We start from the raw sequence: 21,486 nt of genomic DNA, 5'->3' as shown, positions 1-21,486 counted from the left end.
GTCCCAGCTTCGCACTACATCTTCCAAACGGCACCGGGCTCACTGTTGTTGTGGTCGAGACTGCGCCGGTCCCTGGGTGACAGGGCAGGATGGAGGCCGGTAAGTTCCCCTGAGAGGCAGAGGGGTATTACAAAGTAGATGAGGGTGAGAGAAAACTTGTTTAACACGAAAGCGCCCTGTGTAAGGAAATCTGTAATATGGGGCAGAAAGATTGTAAGCTTCTGGGCCTAATATACCTGCTTGTGATGTAAGACACACTGCAGTCTCCCTGTGTGTGATGTGACACGCTGGCTGTTTTCTAAGTGTGAGTAAAGGGCTAGACATATCCAACTAGATAGTGTGCCTAAACTGTACTGTACTGTACTGTACTTTTTAGAGCATTCCTAGAAGTAAGGGGAAGTCCCACAAGCCAGAAAAGTACAAAAATGAATACTGGTAGTGCAGTACATGTTACATACTGTTCTGGGAGGTTGCTTCCCATTCTTCCTTCCTTCCTTCCTTCCTTCCTTCCCTCTTTCCTTTCTTTCTCTTTTCCTTTCCTTTTTTTGCCATTTCTTTCTTCCTTTTTTTTTCCTTTTTTTTTGCCATTTCTTTCTTCCTTTTTTTTCCTTTTCTTTCTTCCTTTTCTTTTTTCCTTGTCTTTTTTTTCCCTTTCCTGTATTTCCAGCATTAACAGTGGAGAGCTAGAAAACCAAATTCTCTTACCTGGAGCTTCCCCTAGCCCCCAGCAGCCTTCCTGTCCCCTGGAGGTCCTGCACGATCCTCTGTTCTCCCACCGCCAGCTAGAAGTCGACGGTAACTGCGCCTGCGCACCTCAGGCTGTGTGAAGCTTAGTAATATATAGTAATATATACACATGTTTGACTTGGATGAAAGAAAAAACGGTATAAAAATCCAAGGTAATTGTTTAATGTAAATAACTGCTTGTTTACATAATTGTCTTTAGCATGAGAAAGGTGAGATGCAGCAGCAGAATAACTTTTAGTTGGCTCTCTTTATACCAAATGATGGACAAGGGCAGGAATGTAAATATAAGTAGTTACTGTATCAGAGTTTACTCTAAATAGAAAAGTGTAACTTGAAAGTGCTGCTTTGCTTTGTGCAAGACAGAAGGTAAGTCAAGTGGTTGAACAAAAAAAAATGAAAGGAACCACCTGTAGCGGACAAGAAGTGTAGAAAACAAAGCTTTTGCAGTGGAGAGCAATGCTAATCCTCTATATCCCCTGTTATTTCATTCCAATGTATGCAGTCCTGGGAGTGGGTGTAACCTGATGATGATGATATTGTTGTTGGGCAGATCTTTCTGCCTGTTGGCGTTGTCTCCTCCTCTGTCTGATAGTAGATCTGAAGAACACAGAAAATGCTGGCAGACAGCATTGAGCTTAATGATGTCATTATTGTAATCCAGCTTTACGTTTCTAGATGGCTTGTGCAGAATTGCACGTTACATAGTTTTGTTTTCAGATACAAAGTGGAGATTTTCTTTAGTGGATGTCATAACTGACCTAAAAAGTATTTCACTAAAAATGAGAATATGTGTATTATGAGGTCCTCATAATTACAGGTCCCCTTGTTTCACTGGGCTCCCCTCCTCTGTCCCTCATTGGTGGCACCAACTAAAGCCAGTCAAACAGAAGATGAAGGATTACCGAATGCTCTGTCCAGTTCCAAACTTCCTGTATGTATGTATGTATGTATGTATGTCTGTTGCCTGGCTATGTACAGCAGCCAAAGCTTGCAAGGTTCTGAGCATGTGCACCTCAGAAAGGCAGCTTGTGCACTTCTATAGAGCGCATGCCCAAAGACTCCTGGGATGCTGCTGTACATAGATGGGTATAGGATGTTGCCAGTACCATTAATATAATACACTGCATAACACCAACATTAGCCTGAATAGTGTCATGAAAGCTAATTGGAAGCTGAGCAGCTGTGGTGAACACTGTACAGCTGCTAGTGGGAATGGATGTGCACATTGGGGTACATCACAAGCAGGGCCGGTTCATGCTACAATGGGGCCCTGGGGCAAAAATCACTTGGGAGACCCCCATGATACCCCTCTTGAAAGCAAATCATCCCCAGGCCCGATCTAATCCCCCCCCCCCCCCCCCGTCCACACAATATCATTAGGTGTCCATAATATGTCCCCTAAAAAGCATTTTTGGGGTTCCCATTTTTCACCTCCTCCTTTTCCTATACGGAGTGTATATACAGCATCCCCATTTTTCACCTCCTCCTTTTCCTATACGGAGTGTATATACAGCAACCCCACTCTCATGGGTCACCATAGCTGGAGGAGAGGGGGCACATACCTTGGGGGGCCCCACAGGCTATGGGGCCCTGGGGCAATTGCCCCTTTTGCCTCTATGGTAGCGCCGGCCCTGAGCACAAGTTGTGCAAATAATAAAGAATATTATGAGGTACAGAAAAGACTAGAGTATAATGAGGTACAATAAAATATGAGAAAAATAAAAGATAGAGGTGTGACAAGGGATGAGAAATCAATGGATGACCGCTCTTTGCTGCACCATATGGAAATGTATTAATAAAGCGAACCTGAACTCAGAACTTCCTCTCTGCTCTAAAAGATAAACAACAGCATAAAACATTTATTTGTTTCAGTCGATACACATCCTGCAGTAAATCTGCAGTGTGTTGACTTCCTGCTTTTAATGGAAGCAGACATATTGTTAACATACCCTATGTTTGCTAATTAGCCCTCTGCCATGGCAGAGGAGATTCCTGAGCTGACACAGCTGAGGGATCAAATTACAACGGTGCTTAGTCACAGATGAGGGGGAATTAGGCAGGCTAAGCTCTCTAAATACATACAGGGTGCATTTCTTTATGTTTTCCTTCTGCCCTTTGCAAGAGTTTAGGTCCACTTTTGAAGAAAAACATTTTTTTTATTACAGCTGATACAAATCCTGCAATAAAATTGACAGTGTCTACTTCCTGCTTTCATGGAAGCAGACATAAGGTTAACATTCTGTGTTTACACATTAGCTGCTCTGCCAAGGCAGCCAGATACAACAGCTGAGAGATCAAATTACAGTTGTGATTAGTCACAGATGAAGAAGATATTAGACAACTAAACTCTATAAATACATACAGTGCATTTCTCTCTTTTCCTTCTTTCCTCTGCAAGAGTTCAGGTCCACTTTAAAAAAAATCAATGAAAAACATCAAGAAGTAAGGAATTTTTTAATGCTTTTTTTGTTTTGTTTATTATTAGATGATATTAATAGATTAGGGCATAGGACCTTTTGTATTAATTTCTGTTTGATTATAGACAACAGAATCTGGTAGAGTTTCTGTGTCATGCTCATTCCAATTTGTATTGGCAGCCAGTAATTACAGAACCCATCCTAGGCTGCTTTTTCAGCACTGCATACAGAACAGATAAATATCATTCCTTTAGGCCCCGTTCACACTGCACGCGTTTCCAGCCGCGTTTTGGAAACGCGTGCAGGTGGCCGACACGCACGACATCAGACATTGCATAGAGTGCAATGTCTGATGTTCACACTGCATGCGTTCCGGACCTGTGCGGTCCGGAAACGCATGCTGCACGCATTTTTTGTAAAAACGCATGGCTGTCCCATTCACTTTTCAGTGATGGGATCAGCCACGCAACGCATACGAACGCGGATGGCGTGCGTTCGTACGCGTTGCGGTCCGCATGCGTTGCGGTCTGCGTTCTGCAGTCTGAACGGGGCCTTAGTCCTCAGGACAGAAGTCCATCTTTGTATTTTGGCAATTACTTTGTTAAATGGACTTATTAAAATGGTTGAACATTTTTAAGAAATGAATGCTCAGATCAGCATCCTGTGAACAAGGGTTATAAAAATGTATTATTGGGAAGTAAATTGCTTGCTGCTTAAAGTGACATATGTAGTAAATTATTCAGGATACACACGTTTAAGATAATTTTCCTGAATTCAGCACCAGAAACCTGTCCTGAATATTGTTATGTAGCCCTGTCCTCCCAGTGATGCTTAGCCTAGGTTGTTTAGTTATGTGGAATTCTGAACCCTCCCCTCCCCCAAAGCATTCTTGGAGACCAGGTACATATTATTTGTACTAACTTTGGAACTATTAGTGAACAAATATTCCGCAGAGCTGAATCTGACAGGACTAAAGTTGTCGCCACCTGTCATAAATTTCAGAATGCAAACCAGGGTAGGGAAGGATTTTTACAATGGAAAAATGCTGAGTGAAACATTTTATAAAGTGATATTGTAAAAAATAAGCAATTGTATTCATTATGTTATTTTCAGTACAGTTCCTGCGAAGTGAAGCATTTGTAGTTGAGGCTCCTTCACAAGGACCTATAGCTAAGCGATGCACCGCATCCCCAAAATGCTGTCAATGGAGCTTTGCAATTCTTGTACAGTATATCCATTAATACCAGAGGGTCCAGCATGTTAAAAAAAAAAAAAAAGTAGTGCGAGCTGTATTGTTGTGATCGGGATGTGCAGTAAAACCTTGGGGCGCAAGTAACACGCTTCAGTGTTCTGGCCAGAAATTTTTTCCAGACGAGTGGCATGAAATAGTAGCCGGGTGGCATGAAAAAGTAGCCGGGTGCGGCGAGATGAGAATGCAGGGCCAGTGCTGCTGTGAGCAACTCTGCTTACAGCATAGGAGGAGGTGAGCCGATGACAGCCGGGTGGTCACCAAAACTAGGCGGGTGGAGCACCCGGCTAAAAGAGCCTGGGGAGAACACTGCACTTTAACCCTTTAGCAGCCAAATAAAGTCAAACTTTATTTGGCTGCAGGGAAAAAAAATTCCTGCCGGGGTATGCTGAGTGGGTGACAGGGAGCTTTCATAGTTACCTGTCCGGACAACAGGACCGGCTTCTTCTTCCTCCACCATGGCGGCAATGTAATTCCAACATGCCTTATCTTATTAGTTCCCATCACATGATATAACGTGATCGGGTTCCAGGAGACCATGTCAGTGTTACAGCCCATCTGGTGGTGGAAGAGGGGAAGTTCAGAGATGCTTGTGGAGAAAAAGAAAAGGCAGTCCAGAACAGGTAAATATAACTGCTCCCTGCTGCCCGGGCGTTTGTCTGCACTAGGCATCCAAATGAGATATGCTGTTAGAGGTTTAGACTGTACCAGCAGCTTTCACACAAACAAATTTTTTTTGGAAGCTGCTAATGCGTTAAGAGCGTTTTGCGAGACAAGCAAAATGTTTATGAAATTTAGACTTGCTAGGCAAGTTATGTCTTGCTATACAAGCAGTTGTGATGATGTGTCACCTCTTCACAACTGAGCTGATGGTTCTTCCCCTTTTGACGCTGCAGAATTGTACATGATTGTACTTAATCCGAGTGTAAGGACCCTACAATGTCATTTCCATGAAATCCTCAAAAGTAGGCAAAAGCAACAGTCATCGGATAAGTACCTTATTAAACGGACGCAAAAAAAAGGTTGGGGTGATTCAACAGATAGCAATGATTCTGTTATAGTGAAATTCGTTTTTACTTTTTTTTTCTTTATACTGTACAGTACAGTACTTTGTATTACATTTTTTTTTCTATAAATGTTTTTGGATTGGGGAAGAATCATCTGAGTTTTTATGAATTCTTATGGGGAAATGTGCTTTGACATGAGTATGTTTTGGATGACAAGCATGTTTTTCGCAATGAATTATTCTTGCAAATCAAGGTTCCACTGTATTTGAATTGTGTAGCTCTGAGATTTGTTGTATCATATAATAATCAAACATTTTTGCCTTTGCTTTAATAACATCAGGCTTCATGTTTCATGACTGGTGGTTAGAGGTGAGCATAGGGGTACCTCATTGTTAGTGCTTTATACCACAGGTTTGATTTTATACAGAATGAACCTCTGAGCCTATATGATTTACTGTACAGACAGTACCCTACTTACAAATGAGTCGAGTTACGTTTCTTACTTACTACATTTTTTTTATATGTACAAAATATATAATACTGTTTACTTTTTTATTCCGTGTTACAGTAAACTGTTGTAAGTAGGTTAAAGCACATTGAAAATAACCAAAAAACATTGTTTATACTAAAGTGGTCTCCCGAGCAATTTTTTTCTCACCAGGTGGTATGAAAAAGTAGCCGGGTGGGGCGCGACAGGGAAATGCAGGGTCGGCCCAACTCTGCTTACAGCTTAGGAGGAGGATGAGGAGGCGAGCCGATGACAGCCGGGTGCTCACCAAAATTAGCCGAGTAAAGCACTCGACTAAAATAGCCTGGGGAGAGCACTGATCCCATATGTCCAAATCCAGTTGTCCAAATGTAAATTATTAATCATTTTATTCACTATGTTTAACAGGACTCGACTTACAAATAAATTCCACTCAAAAACAACCTCCCAGAACAGGAACCTGTTTGTAAGTAGAGGACTGTCTGTATTTATATATTGTAGCACCAACTACTTCTGTATCCACAGGATGGCTGGATGGTGTAATGGTTAAGGGCTCTGCCTCTGACGCAGGAGACCAGGGTTCGAACCCCGGCTCTGCCTGTTCAGCAAGCCAGCACTAATTCAGTAGGAGACCTTTGGCAAGTCTACCTTACACTGCTACTGCCAATAGAGCGCGCCCTAGTGGCTGCTGCTCTGGCGCTTTGAGTCCGCCAGGAGAAAAGCGCGATATAAATGTTATTTGTCTTGTCTTTGTCTTGTCACAGCACTTTTAATGCCACTAACGTGCGCACCACACATTAAAAAATATTGTTTTTATGATGTGTGATGTCCAGTCTGTACAGCTTGTTTAGTTCAGTAAACTCATTTCAGTGACAACAAGCATAGATAGCCCTCAGCTGATACAGCCACCATTATGCAAGACTGTAACCTACCACTTCCACTTATTGAGAAACCTGTCAGTAAACATGACATATTGCAGTGATCATGTTCCAGTAAATAACACAGATAGGTGGGGCAGAGGTTCACTGCAGAGTTTCTGAACTGATTTGTGACTCCATGTTCTTTACCTGATGCTATAGTATTCCATTTATTGTGATCATGGCTTTTAGAGTGATCGTTCCACTCATCCTGTCATATTTCTTAGGTCTTCCAGGTGATGAAAATGAGATTGTCCTGTCAGATTACCTGGAGCTAGAAGAACTCCCAGATACAGATGAGCCAGTTTACATTTTAGGAAAGCAATATGACATTAAAACAGGTTAGTAAACAAGCTGAAAAGTGACAGTTTTGTATTGGTAAACAGGCTGTATTATTAAAGTGATACTAAAGTGCAAAAAAAGCAGATACTCGCCTATGGAAAGGGAAGGCTCTGGATACTATAGAGACTTTTCTTCATCCCACGATCCTCTCATTCCAGCGCTGTCACCTCTGTTCCATCTATTTGACCAACTGGTTTAATTCACCTTCGGGAACTCACGAAAAGGCTGTGGGGGCACTCATGTCTCCAAGTGCTCCTGAAGGTGGGCGGCCATCCATCTTCGGGAGCACTCAGAGACACAAGTTCTCCTGAAGCTTTCCAAAGGCTCCCGGAGGCTGCAAATTCAAATGGTGGACAGTGGGGGAGGGGGGGGGGGGGGAGCTATAGGATCCAGAGCCTTCCTTCCCCATAGGCGAGTATGTGACCCTTTTTTTTTTTTTTTTTTTTTTTTTTATCCGCTACAGATTTTCTTTAAAGCTCTAGGCTTGGTTCCCACTTAAAGGGAACCAGAGACGCCATACTAATAAAAAGAAAAAATACTTTATACATACCTGGGGCTTCTTCCAGCCCCATAAGCCTGCATCGCTCCCACGCCGCCATCCTCCGCTTCCTGGATCCGCTGGTACCGGGTCCCGTCACTTCCGGCGGACACGTCCAATTGTCCGCATGAGCAGGGGCTCCCTCCATACCCTTACGCATGCGGCTGCGCAGTATGCAGCCACACGCGTAAGGGTATGCTGGGAGCCCCAGTGATGCGGACAATTGGCCGCGTGCTGCCGCCGACTGGCCGAAACTACGGGACTCGGTACCGCCGGATACAGGAAGCGGAGGTCGGCGGCGTGGGAGCGATCCGTGCGTATGGGGCTGGAGGAAGCCCCAGGTATGTATACAATCTTTTTTCTGGGGCCTCTGGTTCCCTTTAAGACTGGCGCACTTGGTTCAGTGCGAACTGGGCATTTCTGTGTCCATTCCACTCTGCTGTATTCTCATACGGCAAACAGACACAATCCACCAGCCTCAGGGGTATATAAAAGTGTAATGTGGGGAGTCCTAATTAGGCGAGAGATACATCACTTTTCCAAAGGCAATCCAAAATCAACGATAGTGCCATACAGGACTCAACCCCCAATAGCAGATATATATCCAAAGTATTTATTACATAATGCAGAGGTACAACATACAAAAAGCAGGCCCTTTCTCTACCCGAAACATTGTGCTTTTTGTATGTTGTACCTCCGCATTATGGAATAAATACTTTGGATATATTGTATATCCACTATTGGGGTCCTGTATGGCACTATCGTTGTATTCTCATACGGTTCACCTCCGTTGGGGTTGCGTTTCCACCATCGGTTTCTATGGAAAATGCATCTACTGTATTTTCTGGACTATAAGACGCCACTAGGTTTAGGCCGGTTTCACACTGAGCGTTGTTTTTTTTTATTATTTTGCGCTGCGGGATCGCATCGCACCGCAAGGGCAAAAACAGCCTTTGGGAATTTTCACCTTAATACACGGTAATCCCCATCTGGCAGCATGCCAGCCAGGAAGTGAGGCTCTCTAGCGCTCACTTACTGTGGCCGAAAAGACGAATTGCGTGGAAGTGTATTGACAAAATATGCTTCTTGCATGTGCAACGCTAATCCATGCAGCGGCTGCTTTAACCATAGATATCTGCTTTGACATAGACTTTTATGACTTCCAGTTTGGCGCACATCGCCACTGAATTGCCCGGAAGCGCTCGCGGTGACCAAGTGTCAAATGACACTTGCAGTGCATCCCAATGCACTGTATGCAAGGCCCATAGACTTTCATCGCTGAGCGTTACCATATGGTAACCCAACATAATGCAATGAAAACGCCTCAGTGTGAAAGGTCAAAAGCCAAGGAAAAAAAAAAATGCTAAACCTGCTGCGTCTTTGGTGTAAGGGGCATCTTATGGACCTTTTCCCCACAAACTGTCTCTGTCTAAGCTACACTGCTCATCTACACTACAGTAACACATGCTGCCCCTACCAACTACACTATGCTAACCCCTGATGCCTCCCAGCTACACCTGCAGTGGAAGATCTCTCCTGATACCACTGCCACGCTCCTTTTCTCCTGTCCTTCTGGTCATCTTGTTGCTGTACACTGCTGCTCTCCAAGGGCACCTCCTTCACACATCACAACCCAAGCTGCCGCGCTCCTCTTCCCCTCAGTCTTCAGTCGCCGCACATCCTGCTGCTGTACATGCACCATCCTTCTTGGTTACAGCGTTCTTCATAGTTACTGTTGCCGTGTTACTGTGTGACCTGAAGGTGCACAAGCGACAATAACTAGGAAGGACAGCGCGTGTGCAGAAGGATTATGTGGCGGCTGCAAACATAGACTGAGGGCAAGAGGAGTACAGCTACTGGGGTGTGTGAAGGACGGCGCTTTGGGAGAAATATGACCAGAGACGGAGGAGGAGAGGAGCTGTACACTGCTGTTTTTTATGGCAGTTTCAGCAGCAGGGGTGCTGCATACAGGATCTTCTCAAAAAATTAGCATATTGTGATAAAGTTCATTATTTTCTGTAATGTACTGATAAACATTAGACTTTCATATATTTTAGATTCATTACACTACAACTGAAGTAGTTCAAGCCTTTTATTGTTTTAATATTGATGATTTTGGCATACAGCTCATGAAAACTCAAAATTTCTATCTCAAAAAATTAGCATATTTCATCCGACCAATAAAAGAAAAGTGTTTTTAAAACAAAAAAAGTCAACCTTCAAATAATTATGTTCAGTTATGCACTCAATACTTGGTTGGGAATCCTTTTGCAGAAATGACTGCTTCAATGCGGCGTGGCATGGAGGCAATCAGCCTGTGGCACTGCTCAGGTGTTATGGAGGCCCAGGATGCTTCAATAGCGGCCTTAAGCTCATCCAGAGTGTTGGGTCTTGCGTCTCTCAACTTTCTCTTCACAATATCCCACAGATTCTCTATGGGGTTCAGGTCAGGAGATTTGGCAGGCCAATTGAGCACAGTAATACCATGGTCAGTAAACCATTTACCAGTGGTTTTGGCACTGTGAGCAGGTGCCAGGTCGTCCTGAAAAATGAAATCTTCATCTCCATAAAGCTTTTCGGCAGATGGAAGCATGAACCCACTTTTGAACCAGAAACAGCGGCAGAGGCGCCTGACCTGGGCTACAGAGAAGCAGCAGTGGACTGTTGCTCAGTGGTCCAAAGTACTTTTTTTGGATGAAAGCAACTTTTACATGTCATTCGGAAATCAAGGTGCCAGTGTCTGGAGGAAGACTGGGGAGAGGGAAATGCCAAAATGCCTGAAGTCCAGTGTCAAGTACCCACAGTCAGTGATGGTCTGGGGTGTCATGTAAGCTGCTGGTGTTGGTCCACTGTGTTTTATCAAGGGCAGGGTCAATGCAGCTAGCTATCAGGAGATTTAGGAGCACTTCATGCTTCCATCTGCTGAAAAGCTTTATGGAGATGAAGATTTCATTTTTCAGCACGACCTGGCACCTGCTTACAGTGCCAAAACCACTGGTAAATGGTTTACTGACCATGGTATTACTGTGCTCAATTGGCCTGCCAAATCTCCTGACCTGAACCCCATAGAGAATCTGTTGGATATTGTGAAGAGAAAGTTGAGAGACGCAAGACCCAACACTCTGGATGAGCTTAAGGCCGCTATTGAAGCATCCTGGGCCTCCATAACACCTGAGCAGTGCCACAGGCTGATTGCCTCTATGCCACGCCGCATTGAAGCAGTCATTTCTGCAAAAGGATTACAAACCAAGTATTGAGTGCATAACTGAACATAATTATTTGAAGGTTGACTTTTTTTGTTTTAAAAACACTTTTCTTTTATTGGTCGGATGAAATATGCTAATTTTTTGATAGGAATTTTGAGTTTTCATGAGCTGTATGCCAAAATCATCAATATTAAAACAATAAAAGGCTTGAACTACTTCAGTTGTAGTGTAATGAATCTAAAATATATGAAAGTCTAATGTTTATCAGTACATTACAGAAAATAATGAACTTTATCACAATATGCTAATTTTTTGAGAAGATCCTGTAGTCACCCTGCTCACTCACCTGGCTACTCTCTGGTGCTGCTCCCATCTGCCCTCATGTAGAAAGCCTGGTGTTGAACCGTTAATTATAGTATATCAGTCTTCCCTGCATTTGGATTACACAGAAGCTTCCCTCTAGTAAGGTGAGTATCTAACTTTTTTGGGTTTTTTCAAAGTCACAGGAACCTTTTGAGTTTTTGTGTGTTTTTTGTGACACCACAATAAAGTTTTCTACTTCATCTTTAAACTGCGTATGGCTAGTGTTGCTTAATATTTGCTGGTTGAACTGGATGGACAGATGTCTTTTTTTTTCACGCTAATTAAATATCTAATTATTAATTCTGAACAGCAGCCATGACAGTCTTGTAGTGTATGCTGGGACCTGTTACTGTGCAGACTTCTATATATTCAGTACCCTGGAATCAGTAGTTGTGTAAATTTATTTTACGGTATGTCTTGCCATGTATTACATGGGCAGTATGCTGGATTTTGTAGCCTTCTGTATATATGATATGCTGGGATCTGTGCTTCTGTTAACTTATTGTAAGTGTACCAGTTAATAATTACTCCACAAAGCCAACTTCAGACATTTAATGAAATCTGTATTTACCGTATATACTCGAATACAAGTCGACCTCGTTTATAAGTCGACTCAAATATTCAACCCTCTTAAGCTGGAATTTTTTATTGACTGAAGTATAAGTCTACCCAGCAAAGTTAATGGCTGCACTTGGAGCTCAGGAGGGGTTAATGACTACACTGCATACAGTATTGCAGATGTTACCCCTCCTGTCCCTTATGTGCAGCCAATACCTCCTCCAGGCCCCCAAGTGCTGCAATTATTCACTCCTCTTCCTGCAGCACAGTATTTCCCCTTTGCCCCTTTCCTAGTTAATTGTTGTGGCCAGGACTTTCACACGTGTTTTCTTGGCATTTCCTTTCCTGAAAGTATCACTTACCACAGGGTAAATTGCTGCAAATGGGAATGTCCCTATTAGTACACACAACTCAGTGTGCTCAGTGTTGCCTGTGACTCGTGTGTAAGTCGACCCTTATACTTTTATGAAGTGAATCAGACCTAAATTTCTAGACTTATACTTGAGTATATACAGTACATGTCAGCTGTAGTTTAAAGAGAGTCTGAAGCGAGAATAGATCTCGCTTCAGACCTCATATATAGCAGGGGCACGTGTGCCCCTGCTAAAACGCCGCTATCCCGCGGCTTAACGGGGGTCCCTGTCCCCCCAAATCCCCTCCGTAATGCGGGGGAGTGCTTCCGCATTGGGGCAGGGCTAACCGCCGCAGCCCTGCCCCACGCGCGTCTGTCAGCGCGTATCTCCGCCTCTCCCCCGCCCCTCTCAGTCTTCCTTCACTGAGAGGGGCGGGGGAGAGGCGGCGATGCGCGTCTGATAGACGCGCTGGGAGGCAGGGCTGCAGCCGTTAGCCCTTGCCTCCAGGAAGAAGAAAACACTGACCAAGTCTGCGACCAAGGTTTGCGGGGGGTGGGTTGGGGGTGAAGGGACCCCCGTTAAGCCGCGGGATAGCGGCGTTTTAGCAGGGGCACACATGCCCCTGCTATATATGAGAGCTGAAGCGAGATTTAGTCTCGCTTCAGTGTCTCTTTAATGATTACGTTTGCTAGATGACACACAGGAAGATTTTTTTTTTTTTTTTTTTTTTTTTACATAAATAAAGAACACTTCAGATGAGAATCACTGGGCCAGATTTCTGCATAGTAATAAGAAACTTCTCAAATCCTACTTAATAGTGGCAGTTTAGCGTGAATTTCTAAAACTGCACTACAGTTAAGAAAAGTGCAAATCCATCCCTAAACTGCTGTAGATTAAGAAGTGCTTAATAGCACTTCTACAGATTGTGCAGACTAACCATGATTTCAGAAGGGCTCCTCCCCCTGTTGAATTCCTCACTCAGAAAAAGTGTGTGTGAGAGATGAGAAAGATAAGGGGAAAACACAATCTGATGCTGCAAATTCCTAAGCTTGATCTTTTTTTCTAGCTTGAATATATTTATATTACATATTTTCTTTACATTACATCTAGTCAGTTAACTTAAAATAATCTACCGTAAATAATATATTTATGCTACTATAACTTCTCTTTTCTGTTACCTCAGCAACAGCAATTTCCCTCACACACTGCGCTGTCTACAACCTTCCTAACTCCTCCTATTTAAGAACAGTTTAAGAAGAAAACTGCACTATCTTAAGATATCTGAGACAGTTCTGCTCGGATGTCTAAAAACCTACCAATATTTTGTCTCTTGACACTCTTGATAAATGTCCCGCACTATCTGCTCTAATCTGGAGAACCTGTGAATAACTGACCCTGGGACCTGACTTGGCTGTTCAGAACTCTGATTATACTGACAAACACTTCCAGTAGACGGTGATGCCATTTCTAGCAGCCTTTATTTAGCAGCATTTATCTTTACATTTCTCAAAAGGCTGATGCCAGGCTGTTTCTGTAATTAATGGTAAAGTTGCAAAAACAGGTTTTTTTTTTGTGTTTTTTTTTTTCTTTTTTCTTTTCTCCCCTTTAAATGTACACTAGTTAAATTTAAGTTCTAAATCAAGCACCCAGAGTGCCATGAAGCATTTAATATAGTGTTAATGAAAAGGCAGTCGTGGAATCTGCTCTGTCACGGCTAAGTGTGTGTGTAAATACCATTTCCTGTTTTGACAAGTAGTTTGTAGACTATATTATATAGACTGATTGTTAGTTCTTCTCAGTCATAACTGTCCTGTCTCTGATTCCAGAGAAAAGTGATCTACTCTCAGATATTACCTCCAGACTGTGGTTTACATATAGAAAGAAGTTTCCTCCTATTGGTAAGTATGGCACAGCTGTTGTTTTAAGCAAATGGAATACCAGCCCAAATATTTTTGAAATGTGGTTGAGGGATAAAACCTTATTTAGTCTGTGTCCCTATTGTTAAGATTCCCCCTCACTCCTGTCTCAATGACCTGTACAGGAAATGTGGGGAATTATGAAATGTTTATCCTTCCCTTTTCCACCACAGAAAATGCTGCTATTGGTTTCATTGTTGCCCTCATTCCATGTCTCACGGTAATGATAGTGAATGAGAGCAGTGTTGCTGTCTGTAATGGTTCTGTGTGCAGTACACTGGCCATTCACAGACAGAATCACTTCCACTTGTTCCTTTGCTATAATAAGCTTTAAAGAGAATCTGTATTGTTAAAATCGCACAAAAGTAAACATACCAGTGCGTTAGGGGACATCTCCTATTACCCTCTGACACAATTTCGCCGCTCCTCGCCGCATTAAAAGTGGTTAAAAACAGCTTTAAAAAGTTTGTTTATAAACAAACAAAATGGCCACCAAAACAGGAAGTAGGTTGATGTACAGTATGTCCACACATAGAAAATACATCCATACACAAGCAGGCCTTCCTTGTGAATCTCAAGAGATTATTTGTGTGTTCCTTTCCCCCTGCAGTTCTCATGCACTGAAGTTTCAGGCTGCTCGTTTCTTCCTGCAAACAGCTTTGCCCTTGTCTGTAATTCCTCAGTATGTGAAAGCCCAGCCAGCTCAGAGGACGATTTATCCAGCTTGTAAAAGATAAAGAGAGAAACTGCTCTAATCCTAAATAACACACAGGCAGTGTGCATAGAGGGGCCTGAAAGGGGGAGTTCATAGCAGAACCACAACACTGAAGAACTTGGCAGCCTTCCAGACACAGGCCGACAAGTCTGACAGGGGAAAGATACATTGATTTATTACAGAGACAGTGATAGTATAAAGTGCTGCAGTAAGCCAGAACACATTAGAATAGCTTTTGGAACGTGTAGGATGATAAAAAACAGGATGCAATTTTTGTTACGGAGTCTCTTTAATACAGAGCTGTATTAAAGCTTATTATAGCAAAAGAGCATATTTAGCAGGTAAGACTTGAATTGTTTCTCATAACTGCTGGGGCCATATGCTTTGGTTTAGTCAGTATTTGTAACCCATTTTATTTTACTTTGGAATAGAGCAAGGATGGGTAGAGGCTGTGCCTGGGCTTGATTGTTGTCTGCCTTTCCATTAGAGCATTTTTCCATCTGTTCCTATGGCATCAAACATATAATACAGCAATGTATGCAATTTCTTATGCAAAGTGTGAAAAGGTTAGACCATCTGTCACTTATCTAGAGTCAAGCAGAAATTAAAACCTGATGGAGGTTCTGATACCACCCAATTCACAGGCATTACCCCTCTCCACTGACCAGTTCAGGAGGAAGAGTGCCCATGTTAACGCTCACATATTGTGTACATGCAAAAAGGATGTCTGGGAAATGTGGGTGCCACAAATAACTGCTAATAGAATATCGGTAAAATTACCAATATTCTACTGTTAAGCTTTGGTAATACCCATAGTAAAATATCTGTAAATTTTACAGAAATGTAACTAACCCTAAACCTGACCCGATTCTCACACGTGCCCTCCCTCTGAAGCCCCGCCTCTCCACACACCACCGCCACAAACCCGCCAATATCCACACCACTGCTCATATGTAAATTATGGGGCACAGCAGAAGTTTAGGCGCGCATGTTAATTGCAGCTATAAAGGGAAATTTCCTGGCCCTTGCGCCCTCTATTTTATTGGGCGCTTTTGATGTCCAAATTTTCTGCTTGCTACATATTATTATTATTGAGCAGAATAGCCAGAAATGCACTATTTACAATGTAATCTCAAAGGCTTCTGCAAATCAAATCATGCTTGGTGTATGTAATGATGAATGACCGCAAAAATAATTCTTCAGTCCATATTGTTGTACACAGTCTGATAATTTGAAGTATCTAGTCGTTGACGAGTAGTGGAAAAAGAAAAGGAGACAGAGCGCTCCAGTAGAGTATAACTGATTTACTAGCTTCTCTTAAAAAGAAAAAAAAAATACAATTGCACTTATAAAATTCACATAGACAAATAGCTCCTAATCTGTACAGTGCAGCGATGTTGCATCTTCTGGAGAGCCGAACACTCAGCTAGCGCTCGGCCACAGCACTGGACCAAGTCTGGGAGCCGTGGAATAGAGGACAGTTCTCACTTAGAGATGCTGGCACCCGTCACAACATGTTTCGCCAGTGCTTCTGCCTGCGTCAGGTGATTTGCATTTGTTGATGACTAGTGACACACTGTAATTTACAATGCCCAATGTGGCTGGTGGCTTTTTCATATTGTCAAACTTTACATGATAATAAATATCTCATAGCCTGAAACTTGGAAATATGTGGTCATTTATATGTGATTATATAAATTGTGATTTTCACATGCGATTGTACAGTATGTTCTGCATGATGTTTGTGTAGTGTTGACATATGTGCCTGTTCCTCAATTTAAAAACGAAATATAATAGACAAATGTGTATCTTTGTTTTTTTCTGATTGTGCTAGCGGCCAGCTAGCTGATGTTGTAAACCAAGCCTGAATATTTATAGTCTGTGGCTGTCTTGCCGGTACTTGCGTATTATCCCCTCTCTAGAGTCTGGCAGCTTCTTGTAAAAGTTCTATTTGCTGCCCTACCATGATCTATTTATTTTTGGAAAGCTGAAAGCCCTGGCTTTCCTTTGCACCAGGTTCCGAGTCTGTGTAATGCTTTGTTCCAAAGTTAAATGGTTTTGAAGGAGGGGTGTCCCCTGCACTTGGCTGCAGAAAGCGTGATTACATAAGTACCGGACGAACTCGACATTAGTGATCAGCAGCTCACCCGGGAGGTAGTCTTCATTTTTTGCAGCATGAATCTGTGTTTTCAAAACTTGTGTCAAGTGCCCTGGGGGTCTCATTACAGAAGAAAAAGAAGCAGCCCCGCTATGCACCCTCGTCTCCTCTGTCAGAGTGTGATACTGCCCGAGGCTAGAGACTCTATTCCACTGTGCTCTCTGCAGCCAAAAGCAGGGGACACACCTCTTTTTCAAACCTTCCTAACTTGGGAACGAAGCATTACACCGACTCGGGACCTCGTGCAAAGGAAAGCCAGGGCTTTCAGCTTTCAAAAAATGGTTAGATCGTGGTAGGGGGGCAAATATAACTTTTGCAAGAAGCTGCCAAACTCTGCAGATGGGATAATACGTAAGTACAGTCTTGCCTTAAAATCACTTGGCGGCAGTGGGAGATGTGCTCTGTTTATGGCTTCAATTCACCCAAGACTGGTCGAATTAAAAAAAAAAAAAAAAAAAAAAAAGGTCGGGAAAAATACCACATTTGTATATTTTAGTTTTTTTTTTTGCTAATTCATCAGTATTTTCACAGGTGCGGTAGAAGTTAAGTAATTTACTGAAATACTATGCTTCAGTTCACAAAAACCTGTTTAGTAACATTAGAGCAGTGTGGAGCTGTCTCTGTGTTGTTATATGCTTTTTGGTGCAGTGAGGGCATTACAATAGTAAAAGGCATCCCCACATCCCTTTAGAATGTACATGTTTGTTATACTGCCTTTGCTCACTCTGAATCTGTTCATTATTCTTTCTTAACATTTTAATTCATTGCCGCAGCATAGATGAACTTCCAGGAGACATTACACATGCCGTGCTTAGGTGGTTTTCCCACTAGCTACTTTGCATCTTTAAACAGGAACCTAAAAAGTTAAGGGAAGGGAGGCATGGGAAACCACTTTTGTTCTTTTCTCTCTGCTCACTGCCTGTGGGGAAGAAAAGCTGGACCCTCCCGAGAAGCCTTCACAACCTTTCAATGTCAGATCAGCAGTACTTGCAGGAGACGTGCTGTTTCTATTGGTGTCTGCTCTGCTTATGTGAGTCAGGGCTCCTCCGCACTGTTTCTGACAGAGGAGAGCTGCTGGTAATTATTGAGTAGGGTACTTGCTTTACCGCATGCTGTAATCTTGATGAATTAGAATGTACTGACGTGTTGAGGTTTTTATCGCACTGCTCGGTAATTTTAGCTTTCCATGCCGTAACAGCCTTGATGAATTGACACTTTTTCCTAAATGCTCTGAAAAATCCGCAGTTACCGAATGCGGTAATGCTTGATGACTTGAGGCCTATGTCTCTAAAAATCACTAGGAGGCGAGAAAGTTAGTACAGTACCTGCTTTGTTACAGCTCTTCCACATCTATGACTGTTACAGGAACAAGGTTTTACACCAGGGATGTCAGACTCAATCACATAATATGAAACACAGCCTTAGATGTGAGCCGTGCTATTTATTAAAATTGAACAGGGGAAGGGGGGGGGGGGGGTGTGTCTCCGGTGGGCACCCTGAAAACGCCAGGTGCAATATCTAAATGTGGCCCCTGCACTGGTGTGCTCCTCTGGATGGGAAGGTAGCGTGTTGTCATTTGCAGTAAATGAAAGGAGGAAGTGGAAACCAGCAACCTGTGCTGTGCTGTGACTTTATTTCACAAATCTGATTACAGCAAATGTACGCAAACCATAGACCTATACAGCAAATCACAACAGTAGATGGTGAGGCTGCATGTATTTAGAAAAAAAAATGTAAGGATAGGCACTGTCACTTAAATATATCTTCACTGTACCAGAAAATTTATAAAAAAAGTTAGTGGTACATTAATAAAAAAAAATGTAAATTGGTACATGTGAACAGGCCAAAAAATGTGTGCATATATACATCTGTAATGGCCTGCCATCTCCATGGAAAGTCCACCGGTACAAACCCGTACACAGCATGGATCAATTTCCACCTGTCCTTTACAGCTTACAGTCATGCAGATTTGATGCTCTTCAGGGACACGTAAAATGGTGTGGAGGGACGGATTTCGGCATTTGGGGCTTGTGTTTCACACCATAAACGGATAATTAAAACAAAAGATTTTTTTTTGTAGCTATATTTTGTGGTAGTGTTTTGAAATAACATGGCTTACTGGTATTCATCTTGACCAATGCAAACATCCGAAAATTAAACATTAGAAATCTCCTTTAGGGCTCAACCAGAAAATTAGACTTTTTCATTTTATTTTAAAGGAACTTAAAATCAGAGACATATGGTGGCTGCGTTATTTATTTCCTTTTAAAGAAAACCAGTTGCCTGGCATCCTGTTGATCATTCTGGTCAGTGGTCTCTGAATCACACACCTGAAGCAAGTATGCAGCAAATCTTGTCAGAAACATCTGTTCTGCATGCTTGTTCAGGGTCTATGGCTGAAAGTATTAAAGGCAGAGGATCATCAGGACAGTCAGGCGACCTACATTGTGTAAATGGAAACATGACAGCCATGGAAAGTTTCTCACCTATCAGTTTCAGATTGTGCTTGTGAACCAAGTCCTTCCTGCAGAGCTCGCAGCAAGGACTTGGTTCACAAGCACAATCTGAAACTGATACATTCAAAGTCCGATACATAAATTGTATAAATTGGATTTTTCATAATATGTTGTGAATAGCAATGATATGTACTGACACAATGCAACCGCTTTTTAACCTTATTCTTTATTGGTCTGCCCTTTAAGAGGAAGTTCTACTATATACTATTGCTTTCTGCACCAATTTTAAATGAAGTAGTCTGTAAGGGCCTATTTCCACTACACGCAGATTGGATGCAGAATGGATGCAGAAAAACTGACTCCAATGAATGCCTATGGGCCTGTTTCCACTAAACGTGATTTTTCTGAAGCAGATTTTCCCATAGGCATTCATTGGAGTCAGTTTTTCTGCATCCATTCTGCATCCAATCTGCGTGTAGTGGAAACAGGTCCAGTCTTGCAAATGTCTGCCATTGTAAATCTGTTGCAAGTTTAAAATTTGTGTTTCCCTTTTCTCTACCTGAACTCAGGAGGAACAGGCCCTTCCTCTGATGCTGGCTGGGGATGTATGCTGAGATGTGGGCAAATGATGTTAGCTCAAGCTTTAATCTGCCAGCATTTAGGTAGAGGTGAGTACTGTATGCAGCCTTCCAGAACATTACAAAGACTATATTCACCATACAGCAGGAGACTCCACCACAGACCTGTATAAATATCTATGTTTTCTATTCCTCACACCTCCACGAAGATTGTTATTTCAACCAATTAAGAGGGCAATCTAATTAAGAGGTCATGAGCCATACAGTGAAGGAATGAAAGAAGGCAGCTTCCTGGAGGAAATCGGTGTACCAGATAATAAGGCCCTGAAGACTGCAGCTTTAGATCTAGCCTATATCTCATCATTTGGTTCCTCTATCCAGGAGTCAACTTTTAAACTGTTGACTCCCTGGTATTTGACCCCTGAAACGTTACATAGGATATACCCAGAGACTTCTGATGCCTGTTTGTGAGGCTTCTGGAGGTGTTTGTACCCGCTCTCACATATGGTGATTTTGCCCAGAAATGGAGGATTTCTGGAATTTGACTTTAGAGCTGATGAATTTAATGGAGGAAGAGACAATCCTAGGAATCCTTGGTGTGTTTTGTTACATGGCATCCCATCAAACATGGGGAAAGATTAGAAGTCTATTCATCATTATTGAATGTGGCCAAGAGCTTAATTCCTAAATATTGGAGATCAGCTGTACTCTCTACTGTGAGAGAGTGGAGACAGGCAATAGATTCATTAAATATGACAGGCTGCATTTCTTGAAACTGGATAGCGCTGATAAATATTATATGAAGTGGACAGGATGGATGGACTTCCAGAATATGGATAGATTTGTAAATATATTTTTATTACCTCAGATAAAAGGACAACTGAATTGAGAGGTATATGAAGGCTGCCATATTTATTTTCTTTATTTTCAGCAGCCCGGCTGATCTATTTGGCTGCAGTAGTGTCTGAATAACACCAAAACAAGCATCCAGCTAATCTAGTCAAATCTTACTAGAATGTCAGAAACACCTGATGTGCATGTTTGTTCAGAGTCTATGGCTAAAAGTATTAGAGGCAGAAGATCAGCAGGACAGCCAGGCAACTGGTATTGCTTAAAAGGAAATAAAAATGGCAGCCTCCATAGCCCTCTCGCCTTTAAAATGAAAAGATTAATTGCCACATAGTCTATCTTATTATGATAATATGCTGCCTTTTCTCTCATATTTGAAGATTAAGAGACCTCTAGTAACTTTTTAGAGTATTATGTAATGGACATGCACACCACCCGGGAGATAATGGCTTATAGGTGAAGGTTAGTATAATTGTTAATGAAAATATGAAATCTGGTCTTATTGTAAGAAGATAAAATGGCTAATATATGGTAATATTTATGGGTAACAGCTGATCTTAAGACTGGCCATATATAGTTATCTTATTACGAAACTAATGGTATGTTTAAATTTACATGGCTCTTACCGAA

The 21,486-nt window shown here is 42.2% G+C and overlaps 1 protein-coding gene across 1 annotated transcript in view; it reads left to right on the top strand.

Annotated features, from left to right (window-relative positions):
* ATG4A (autophagy related 4A cysteine peptidase) overlaps positions 1-21,486 on the top strand; it is a 46,130-nt gene continuing 24,644 nt past the window's right edge. Inside the window, exons 1-4 of the mRNA XM_068251145.1 lie at positions 1-99; positions 7,052-7,165; positions 14,011-14,082; positions 19,999-20,097. Coding sequence (XP_068107246.1) covers positions 90-99; positions 7,052-7,165; positions 14,011-14,082; positions 19,999-20,097 — 295 coding nt within the window. The 5' untranslated portion in view covers positions 1-89. The remainder of the gene's footprint in view (positions 100-7,051; positions 7,166-14,010; positions 14,083-19,998; positions 20,098-21,486) is intronic.

Source organism: Hyperolius riggenbachi, chromosome 8 (genome assembly GCF_040937935.1).
Source record: "Hyperolius riggenbachi isolate aHypRig1 chromosome 8, aHypRig1.pri, whole genome shotgun sequence".
NCBI lineage: Eukaryota > Metazoa > Chordata > Amphibia > Anura > Hyperoliidae > Hyperolius > Hyperolius riggenbachi.
Note: the sequence above shows the minus strand (reverse complement) of the source record. Positions and strands in the feature narration are given on the sequence as shown.